This window comes from Oncorhynchus kisutch, linkage group LG13 (assembly GCF_002021735.2).
Source record: "Oncorhynchus kisutch isolate 150728-3 linkage group LG13, Okis_V2, whole genome shotgun sequence".
NCBI classification, from domain to species: Eukaryota; Metazoa; Chordata; class Actinopteri; order Salmoniformes; family Salmonidae; genus Oncorhynchus; species Oncorhynchus kisutch.
Window position 1 is genome coordinate 60,848,278 of NC_034186.2, and position 11,626 is coordinate 60,859,903.

An 11,626-nucleotide genomic window follows, 5' to 3' on the forward strand; every position below is an offset into this window, starting at 1 on the left:
CCCACACGACGGCGTCACAAATATCTTGCTTTTTTTGTGTCGAGGAGCCTTGTTCACAAGAGGCAGGTTAGATTTTGTGGAAGCTAGAGGAGCACCCCTGCATACATTCTAACCTGCGTTTTCAAGCAAATCGGACTTCTAGTCCATTATAGCTGCGTAATGTCGTCCGAAAATCTATCAGATTCTCCGATGGAATATGAGGATGAAAAACAGGTGGGTTTAATATCATGACACTATCTTGAGTTGGAAAGCTAACTATAACGCTAGCTCGTTGTAACGCGTTACAAGTAAAGTGTTTGATTTGATAGCTAGCTAGTTAGCTTTCGTTATAGCATCAAACCTGTAAACTTCTCGTTTACCAACAATGACAGTGTGTATAAATGTTTTGGAAAGGTATTGAGTAAGATTTACGTGTCTCCCGATAATCAATAATAACGTAGGTACTGTATTATTGAGTTATTTGTTCCGTTTTCCCTTGTGCCATTGTGGCTCGCTGGTCCATAGGTTATAAAATATGCCTGGGCCGTATTGGTCTATCCTGACACTGCAGTAGTTGAGGTTGAGTTTTCCGGCTTTCGAGACAAATACAAACAATACTACTATAGCCTATCCTTTGAAATCTGTGTTTCAATGGAAACCAGGGTCGATCATCACAGTTACTTACATGCTAGCGGATCAGTCACACAAAGCTTTAATGATGTATAAGCTAGATCTATTGATTCATACTCGTTTTCAGTCCCCTATGCTTTGTGAATGTTATTTGCAGTGTTTCACTGATATTAGGCGTAGCTATATATACAGTTGAAGTCGGAAGTTTACATACACTTAGGTTGGAGTCATTAAAACTCATTTTTTCAACCAAATGTTTTAACAAACCATAGTTTTTGCAAGTCTGTTAAGACATCTACTTTGTGCATGACACAAGTCATTTATCCAACAATTATTTACAGACCTATGTTTTCACTTATAATTCACTGTATCACAATTTCAGCGGGGCAGAAGTTTACATACACTAAGTTGACTGTGCCGTTTAAACAGCTTGGAACATTCCAGAAAATTATGTCATTGCTTTAGAAGCTTCTGATTGACTCAAATTATGTAAATTAGCCTATTGGAGGTGTACCTGTGGATGTATTTCAAGGCCTTCCTTCAAACTTCAGTGCCTCTTTGCTTGACATCATGGGAAAATCAAAATAAATCAGCTAAGACCTCAGAAAAGAACATTGTAGACCTCCACAAGTCTGGTTCATCCTTGGGAGCAATTTCCAAATGCCTGAAGGTACCACGTTCATCTGTACAAACAATAGTACGCAAGTATAAACACCATGGGACCACGCAGCCATAATACCGCTCAGGAAGGAGATGTGTTCTGTCTCCTAGAGATGAACGTACTTTGGTGCGAGAAGTGCAAATCAATCCCAGAACAACAGTAAAGGACCTGGATGAAACCGGTACAAAACTATCTATATCCACAGTAAAATGAGTCCTATATCGACATAACTTGAAAGGCCGCACAGCAAGGAAGAAGCCACTGCTCCAAAACCGCCATAAAAAAGACAGACTACAGTTTGCAACTGCACATGGGGACAAAGATTGTACTATTTGGAGAAATGTCCTCTGGTCAAATGAAACAAAAATAGAACTGTTTGGCCATAATGACCATCGTTATGTTTGGAAGAAAAAGGGGGAGGCTTGCAAGCCGAAGTGCACCATCTCAACCGTGAAGCAAAGGGATGGCAGCATCATGTTGTGCGGGTGCTTTGCCGCAGGAGGGACTGGTACACTTCACAAAATAGATTGCATCATGAGGAAAAATTATGTGGATATATTGAAGCAACATCTCAAGACATCAGTCAGGTAGTTAAAGGTTAGTCACATGGTTCTTCCAAATGTACAACGACCCCAAAGCATGTTTCCAAAGTTGTGGCAAAATGGCTTAGGGACAACAAAGTCAATGTATTGGAGTGGCCATCACAAAGCCCTAACATTCTCATTCTCTCTACTATTATTCTGACATTTCACATTCTTAAAATAAAGTGGTGATCCTAACTGACCTAAAATGAGGAATTTCTACTTGGATTAAATGTCAGGAATTGTAAAAACTGATTTGAAATGTATTTGGCTCAGGTGTATGTAAACTTCCAACTTCAACTGATGAAAAGTCACTTGTACAGGCAGCATCCTGAGTAGATGCTGGTGAAGGTCAGAGGTCTGTTGACAAACCCACTGGTCATATCATCAATATTCATTGACTAGCAGGTATAGGGAAGGTACTGATGCTATACTTTGTCTTATCGATGATAATGGGTGCTTTTAATGCAATGGTATTTTGATACAATGACTTGAAGCGAAACTGGTCATTTGAGAATAACATTTCATGGTAGCTAGCTACTATGGGTCTAGCAGTTTGGAACCGTTTGAGGGTGTGAAAAGTATCCAGTCCACTCTTGCATTTTCCCTCATTGGGGCTGAATATAGCAACTTTTTACGTTTTTATAATGGATCCAAGTGAATCAGCAAGGGAATCTGTTCATCTGCTTCTCTACCCTGAGTCACCTAATATCCCTGCTCCAGCAAGCTTTGCGTTTACTGTCCTCTGCATGGAATGGCAGATATTCTCCTGTACTTCGATTGCAGGGTTTTGTGGGTTTCTCAATGTCTTCTTAGCTTTATTTAGCCAGATAAGTTATGTCTAAACAGTGATGCTGAGACTCAGATTTTTCCAATGAAAATGTATGCCAAACTAATAACCAATGATTGCACAGTAATAAAAAAAAAACATGCATCCACAAGGACTACTTTTAACAGTTTCCACACAAAAAATTTACAAAACACATTTACTTGAAGAACAGTACAGATACAAACAGAATGATGGTTTGTGCTGTCATTCTGTTACCAAACTTTGCATCTGCACTGTTCTGTAAGTACAAAAATAAAATAGAAATTGCTACATTTTCTGTAGAAATTGTTAGAAGTAGTGCTTGTGCATAGAGTTGTATGGTTTGTTTAACTTTGTAATCATTGGGTTTTGTTTTGACATTTTAAAGTGAAAAATCAGTCTCAGCTTCACTCTGTTACTGTGGAATTGCCCCAATAGAGAATACATGTTTTGCAGAGTCTCTGGACTGTGGGCAATTATAAGGTGTGTCCTGTTAGCCTACTTTCCACTGGCATCTGTCCATGGACTCCACACTGGCAGTAAAGGGTAAACCAGTTTGTCTAGTGCAGGAGTTGCCTCCAGTAAAACCATAGGCTTACACCTTACAAAAAGCTTTAGCATGAAGGTGTCATGTGAACACTAGAACCACTCTGCAAGCTCTGTGTACCTAGACTTTGGTCAGCAATTACTCAGGCCTGTTTCTGTATAATATTCTCCATAACCATAAATAACCATGGCTTGTACATATTTGCAGACAAACTGTTTTCCTTTCATAAAGTCATCTGTTTTTATGGCACCAATAACATGTCAGGGATGGGGAAACGGGTAACAAGGCTGTTTTATCCACATTAGCTGAAGAAAAGTGTGTAAGATATGGGGAAATAATGGATGTGAAGCTGCTTTTTAGTCACTTAATTCTTACTCAATCATAACACTCGTCTTCTGAGTGAGTTGTTTATCGCAGGCAACCATGAGGGCGTGAGAGAGTGTTGCAGGAGAGCATGCAGAGTGTGACTCATACTATGAAGACGCTTCAACTCCCTCAAGTCATTTTCATGGCGTTAGCCCACTTCACAGCTGAATATGAGTAGGGTTAGGCTATATGATTCAGATGCAATCCTTTCTGAAGTGCACAGTGCCAGCCCAGTAATCTTGTTGTTTTGTCATCAGACCATCTTATAACCTTCTTATTAGTTTCAAGTTTTAATGCCACAAGTACAGTGAAATGTTCTTCTTGCAACTTCTAAACCCAACAATGCAGTAATCAATAACAATGTAATACTAAAAACAACATAAGGTAGAACATAAACACACAAGAAATAGAAATAAGAATAACACGAGAAAGTAAGTAAGCATTCTATATACAGGGTCAGTCAGTTCCAGTACCATATTTACAATGTGCAGGGATAGGAATGGAGGTAGATAATTGTAGGGGTACGGTGATTATGCATCAGGACAGTTAAATGGAGAATGTCTATTTTAAAAGCCTATGCTTGTTCTTCTCTGCGCATCATGGCTGACATTATGATGAAGGATATATAGGCGTAGGCTACATAAGCCTATTGTTTAGATGTTTCCCCTCTTTAGCTAAATTCCTTGCACATAGCAAGTAGCACCCATATGACGGCACATCAAAATGTTTTCTTTGTCTGGACAGGACTCTCAGGAAAAGAATGCCAACCTTGTGAAGGGTGAAGAGGTCAAGCTGAAGGCCAAGTACCCCGGCCTGGGCCAAAAGCCTGGAGGCTCTGACTTCCTCATGAAGAGGCTACAGAAAGGGGTAGGTGGAACCCTTCTCCTGGAGAGCCACAGATAATATATGCTTTTGATTCCGCATGTTAGTGAGGCTGGAACAAACACCTACACACCCTTGTTGACCACTTGACTAGGAAATCGCATAGGCTTTGAATACACCTCTAAGACATTTCAATGCGTTCTGCATTTATGAGGATCTGAGATTACCTTGGTATGTCTGTGGCAGTAGCGATGTTTCAATTAACTTGTCCAGATACTTTTTTATTTTTTTGTCAACATTTTAGAAAGTTCACAAAGAATAGAGATTTAACTTTAAGTTTAATTATCTTGTGTCAATAAATACAGCTGGACGTAATGACCTCGCACCTAAAAAATTCTATATATTTTTTTAGCAAAAACCTACAGTGTCGAATAACAATAATGGTTGAAGTATTTCATTACCCATTTAGGCAAATTGTGCAGTAATAAATTGGCGACAGCCTCTATGCCCTCCCACACATCGGTTTCATGTCTCGGGTATAGCCAGTGAAAGTCATGTATAGAATGCAATAATTTACTAATATTTCCATATTCTAATAATTCTCATGTGCCAATGTATCGCCATGGTGAAACTTGCACTCCTGTAGAGCTGAAATAATTGGATATGGAAACTTGCATCCAGCCAACCAGAAAAGCAAGGCAAAGCAATTTAGTCATTCTTGGAAGTCAGGACAATCCTTGTCCTGCAAAAAAAATTTATTTTATTGTTGAAAAAAATGATTTAGAATTATTTAGAATTAAAATGTGTAGTGGAGCTTTATAGTTACTTGTGACATACTTTTTCTTGCCACTGTATGTGAACCCTTTGGAATTACCTGGATATCTACATTATTTGGTCATCAAATTTGATCTGATCTTCATCTAAGTCACAACAATAGGCAAACAGTGTGCTTAAACTAATAACACACAAATTATTGTATTTTTCTTTTATATATTTAATACATAATTTAAACATTCACTTTTTCCAACCTACACTGTATGTGAATGCTAAAAGTTTCTCTAAACGCCTTGATGTCCACGGTAAGGCAAATTGTCTATAAATGGAGAAAGTTCAGCGCTGTTGCTACTCTCCCTAGGAGTGGCCGTCCTGCAAAGATGACTGCAAGAGCACAGCGCAGAATGCTCAATGTGGGTTAAGAATAATCCTAGTGTCAGCTAAAGACTTATAGAAATCTCTGGAACATGCTAACATCTCTGTTGACGAGTCTATGATACGTAAAACACGAAGCAAGAATGGTGTTCGTGGGAGGGCACCACGGAAGAAAACACTGCTGTCCAAAATCAAATCAAATCAAATGTATTTATATAGCCCTTCGTACATCAGCTGATATCTCAAAGTGCTGTACAGAAACCCAGCCTAAAACCCCAAGCAGCAAGCAATGCAGGTGTAGAAGCACGGTGGCTAGGAAAAACTCCCTAGAAAGGCCAAAACCTAGGAAGAAACCTAGAGAGGAACCAGGCTATGTGGGGTGGCCAGTCCTCTTCTGGCTGTGCCGGGTGGAGATTAAAACAGAACATGGCCAAGATGTTCAAATGTTCATAAATGATCAGCATGTTCGAATAATAAGAAGGCAGAACAGTTGAAACTGGAGCAGCAGCACGGCCAGGTGGACTGGGGACAGCAAGGAGTCATCATGTCAGGTAATCCTGGGGCATGGTCCTAGGGCTCAGGTCCTCCGAGAGAGAGAAGGAGAGAATTAGAGAACGCACACTTAGATTCACATAGGACACCGAATAGGACAGGAGAAGTACTCCAGATATAACAAACTGACCCTAGCCCCCTGACACATAAACTACTGCAGCAAAAAAAACATTGCTGCACATCTGAAGTCTGCAAAAGTGGATGTTCCACAGCGCTACTGGCAAAATATTCAGTGGACAGATGAAACTACAGTTGAGTTGTTTGGAAGGAACACACACCACTGTGTGGAGAAAAAAAAGGCACCGCACACCAACATCCAAACGTCATCCCAACTGTAAAGTATGGTGGAGGGAGCATCATGGTTTGGGGCTGCTTTGCTGCCTCAGGGTAGCCTAGACCGCTTGCTATCTTGGACAGAAATGAATTTCAAAGTTTATCAAGACATTTTGCAGGAGAATGTTAGGCTATTTGTCTGCAAATTGAAGCTCAACAGAAGTTTGGTGACGCAACAGGACAACGACCCAAAAAACAGAAGTAAATTAACAACAGAATGGCTTCAACAGAAGAAAATAGGCTTTCTGGAGTGGCCCAGTCAGAGTCCTGACCTCGACCCAATTGAAATGCTGTGGCATGACCTCAAGAGAGCAGTTTACACCAGACATCCCAAGAATATTGATGAACTAAAACAGTTTTGTAAAGAGGGATGGTCCAAAATTCCTCCTGACTGTTGTGCAGGTCTGATCCGCTACTACAGAAAACGTTTGGTTGAGGTTATTGCTGCCAAAGAAGGGTCAACCAGTTATTAAATCCCAAGGGTTCACATACTTTTTCCACCCTGCACTGTGAATGTTTATATGGTGTGTTCAATAAAGACATGAAAACGCATAATTGTTTGTGTGTTATTAGTTTAAGCAGACTATTTGTCTATTGGTGTGACCTAGATGAAGATCAGATCAAATTTTATGCAGAAATCCAGGTATTTCCAAAGGGTTCACCTACTTTTTCTTGCCACTGAAACTACATTTATTCCAAAAACATTGTTTCCATTTGTCTAAATAAAGTTAGACAAAAGAAAATCCACCCCTGTCGAATGAATAAAAATTGAAGAGCTTTAGAACATTTCTGCCATTTCCATGACACATCGCAATTATTTTTTTTGCGACATTGCTTTTGTTGAATAAACCAGCGTCAATGAACCTGCCTATATTAATTTTAACTAGCAGAACTACTCAAGACAACCTGAATTGAATTCCTTTTTTCTTGCCCCCACCTAGCAAAAATACTTTGACTCAGGTGACTACAACATGGCCAAGGCCAAGATGAAGAACAAACAGCTGCCCGTGGCAGGCCCCGACAAGAACCTCGTCACAGGGGACCACATTCCCACGCCACAGGACCTGCCCCAGAGGAGGTCCTCCTTGGTGACCAGCAAACTAGCAGGCTAGCCTAGCCTCCACCCATCCACCAGGCCCCCAGCTAACGTTCCCCAACAATGTTCCCCCCCCTAGTCATCTCCAGGCTCCACTTGGCTTTAACATATCGGGGAGAGCTGTGAAAGTCAGTACATATTGCTTGTATATGGGTATGGTGGGGAGGGGAGGTGAGCTGGGACCTTTTCTACCATCTCTCCACAAAGCTCTGCCCTCTGCGCACTCTGCTCTACCGCCTCCCTTATGTCTTGGTTTGGTGTTCAGAGGTACATAAAGTAGATGTGCCATCAGGGAGGCTGAGTTTAATGCACTTTGTATTATGTACAGTACGTTTTTGCATCCCGAACGACACCAAAATATGTTGTTGACGAGGGAGTTGGGAACCATGATCGCTCCACATTTTTCGATGTTGTGTTCTCGTCAAAGCTGGGGGTAGATGTTTGCGTATTTTGCTTGCACACCAAATCTGGGAGGGAAGGGAACCATGGTGAAGTATCCAAAGGAAGGGAGCGGTAATCAGAGGGAAAAGTAGAAACTGATTTGTGGTTTCCTTTATCTCATGTTCTGTCAAACAAAAATCCAAGGTCGTCCATGCTGACCTGAATGAACAGATATGAAACTGCACATTTTCTGCTCATGTCGCTTTAATTCTTGACTCCCTGTTGCTCTTTTTTTAAATATGCTGCATGATTGTAACATGTAACGAAATGTGCAAATCTGGAGGGGTTAGACGACTGATAGGAAGTAGCAAGCAACCAAATGGAGCCCTGGAATGTCCATGGTCACTCTCCACACCTTCCTTCCCTCTCAATGTCCTGACAATCCACACACTCTGTCTGTAGGCTGCCCATGGCGAAAGCAATGGCAGAGCAAACTGAATACCCATGTATCATTTTTAAGGCTGGGAAAAGAAGCAACTGTTTAATATTCAAGTTAAATCTCAGTTCTGTGGCTATTACATCACCTCAAAAAGCCTAAATGATTGGTAGGGGATCAATTCAGTGTATATTTCTGTATTGTGTTGAGAAAATTGACATTTGGTATGATTTGTGTCTTCATAAAGGGTTGTTTGTTCATTGTCACGTATTAGCCATTTACTACAATCTGGCTCTTTTCACTGTTAATGGCAGTTCCTGTTGAGAAACTCTTCCAGTAACAGAAGAGTATTGCCTAGTTCCCAATTACATTAGTTGCTAAACCTCTCCTCGGTCTCTCCTTCAAATTCAACATAGTAGGAGCCTCCCAGTGTACTGCTAAACAGTCGGCCCCTGGCTCACACAGACCTAACTGGGACACAGCGTGTTTTAGAGATATGCTCACTTGACGCATGTCAAAGGGAAGGGATTTTATGACAGGAGAGGGGGGGGGGGGGGGGGGGGCGCAGGCAGGCAGGCAGGCAAAGTATGAGTGTGGACTTAGTTGACCCTGCTCATACCTGTTGGTATGGTACAACTTGCCAAATAGTTAACTCATACAAAAGTAAAATGCTTGTACTCTGGTTTAAAGGTCAGAGGTTGTAGGCTATCACCTGAATGAGTTGTCCTATCACACTACACACTTGATCACTCCTATCTTGGCACCTTTTGAATATTCCCTGTGTCTAATTGGCATTGAGTGTGCTTGTCTGGGTTAGTATGAATGTGCTACTGTTCTCTGTCCCAGTGGGTGTAAATAGGCTTTTGGAGGCAGAGTTTTTTTTTTCTTTCTGATTTCACTACTTGTAGTTCTCTGATTCCAATGTTTCCTTTCTCCTGTCATTGAATACACCTACGTAAGCTTTATATATATAATTGTTTTTACTGCAGAGACATTAATCTGTATAATATGAATGTGTGTAAATGCTGCTGATTCAGTCGATGACAAATCTTTTAAACTGAGATATTACCCTAATAAAGAACGCCTGTCCTAGGATTCAAACAATCGGACCCACTCCTACCATGAATGTCTGCTAATGAGAGACTCACTAACCACTCCAGGTTTGGGAGTATAATTCCATTTCAATTAGGATATGAATTGAAATTCTACCCATGATCAATGCAATCCATTTTGGGAACTGGCCAGCTGGAGTTGAAATTTAATTGACACCAACATGTTATTTGAATAGAAAGACCGTGCAGAATCCTAAATATTTGTAGCATGGCTTATTAAAGTGTCAAATAATATAATTGGATATGCTGAAATTAAGGTTGTTGAAACAACCGCAATCAAGAATTCCTCTCATAGGTTTTTGTGCACTGTCTGGCTTTGTATGGATTCATGTAATGAGAGATATACAGGTGAAGTCGGAAGTTTACATACACGTTAGCCAAATACATTTAACCTCAGTTTCACACTTCCTGACATTTAATCCCAGTAAAAAAAAATCCCTGTCATAGGTCAATTAGGATCACTACTTTATTTTAAGAATGTGAAATGTCAGAATAATAGTAGAGAGAATTATTTATTTCAGCTTGTCAGAAGTTTACACACTCAATTAGTATTTGGTGGCATTGCCTTTAAATTGTTTTAACTTGGTTCAAATGTTTCAGGTAGCCTTCCACAAGCTTCCCACAATAATTTGGGGGAATTTTGGCCCATTCCTCCTGACAGAGCTGGTGTAACGAAGTCAGGTTTGTAGGCCTCCTTGCTCGCACACGCTTTTTCAGTTCTGCCCACAAATGTTCTATATGTTTGAGGTCAGGGCTTTGTGATGGCCACTCCAATATCTTGACTTTGTTGTCCCTAAGCCATTTTGCCACAACTTTGGAAGCATGCTTTGGGTCATTGTCCATTTGGAAGACCCATTTGCGACCAAGTTTAACTTCCTGACTGATGTCTTGAGATGTTGCTTCAATATATCCACAATTTTTCTTCCTCATGATGCCATCTATTTTGTGAAGTGCACCAGTCCCTCCTGCAGCAAAGCACCCCCACAACATGATGCTGCCACCCCCATGATTCATGGTTGGGATAGTGTTCTTCGGCTTGCAAGCCTCCCCCTTTTTCCTCCAAACATAACGATGGTCATTATGGCCAAACAGTTCTATTTTTGTTTCATCAGACCAGAGGACATTTCTCCAAAAAGTACAATCTTTGTCCCCATGTGCAGTTACAAACCGTAGTCTGGCTTTTTTTATGGCAGTTTTGGAGCAGTGGCTTCTTCCTTGCTGAGCGGCCTTTCAAGTTATGTCGATTATAGGACTAATTTTACTGTGGATATAGATATTTTGTACCTGTTTCCTCCAGCATCTTCACGAGGTCCTTTGATGCTCTTCTGGGATTGATTTGCACTTCTCGCACCAAAGTACGTTCATCTCTAGGAGACAGAACGGGTCTCCTTCCTGAGCGGTATGATGCCTGCGTGTTCCCATGGTGTTTCTACTTGCGTACTATTGTTTGTACAGATGAACGTGGTACCTTCAGGCATTTGGAAATTGCGCCCAAGGATGAACTAGACTTGAGGTCTAGAATAGTTTTTTCTGAGGTCTTGGCTGATTTCTTTTGATTTTCCCATGATGTCAAGCAAAGAGGCACTACGTTTGAAGTTAGACCCTGAAATACATCTACAGGAACACCTCCAATTGACTCAAATTATGTCAATTAGCATATCAGAAGCATCTAAAGCCATGATGTAATTTTCTGGGATTTTCCAAGCTGTTTAAAGGCACAGTCAACTTAGTGTATGTAAACTTCTGACCCACTGGAATTGTGATACATTGAATTATTAGTGAAATAATCTGTCTGTAAACAATTGTTGGAAAAATGCTTTGTGTCATGCACAAAGTAGATGTCCTAACCGACTTGCCAAAACTATAGTTTGTTAACAAGAAATTTGTGGAGTGGTTGAAAAACGAGTTTTAATGACTCCAACCTAAATGTATGTCAACTTCCGACTTCAACTGTAGGAGGGTATGTTAAAATACCATGTCTTCTGTTCAACTATGATAAGTATGTGCCAGAATGTAAACAAGTGAAAATGACTGTGTGCTCTAAAGTACCTTGTGCTGCTTACCTAACCTGTTTTTGTTTAGCATACAGTAAAGATGTTTTAACATTCTCACTCACTGCATAACTACAACAAAAGTTTATCCTGGCCCAAGATAACTGCAGCACCCTTGCTCC

The 11,626-nt window shown here is 40.6% G+C and overlaps 1 protein-coding gene across 1 annotated transcript; it reads left to right on the forward strand.

The window, feature by feature from the left end:
• The first annotated feature begins 27 nt into the window (after nucleotides 1-27).
• On the forward strand, nucleotides 28-9,898 carry LOC109902019 (alpha-endosulfine-like). Its single transcript, XM_020498071.2, has 3 exons — nucleotides 28-213; nucleotides 4,317-4,439; nucleotides 7,370-9,898. The coding sequence occupies exons 1-3, from the start codon at nucleotides 160-162 to the stop codon at nucleotides 7,538-7,540; spliced, it is 348 nt and encodes a 115-aa protein (XP_020353660.1). The 5' UTR covers nucleotides 28-159; the 3' UTR covers nucleotides 7,541-9,898.
• Nucleotides 9,899-11,626: the final 1,728 nt, after the last annotated feature.

What these genes read in the sequence shown, in the direction of transcription:
- LOC109902019 (XM_020498071.2), top strand. Translation starts at nt 160, where the DNA reads ATGTCGTCCGAAAATCTATCAGATTCTCCGATGGAATATGAGGATGAA. An exon ending in AATATGAGGATGAAAAACAG is followed by an intron (nt 214 to 4,316) that starts GTGGGTTTAATA and finishes TTGTCTGGACAG; the next exon opens with GACTCTCAGGAAAAGAATGC. An exon ending in TGAAGAGGCTACAGAAAGGG is followed by an intron (nt 4,440 to 7,369) that starts GTAGGTGGAACC and finishes GCCCCCACCTAG; the next exon opens with CAAAAATACTTTGACTCAGG.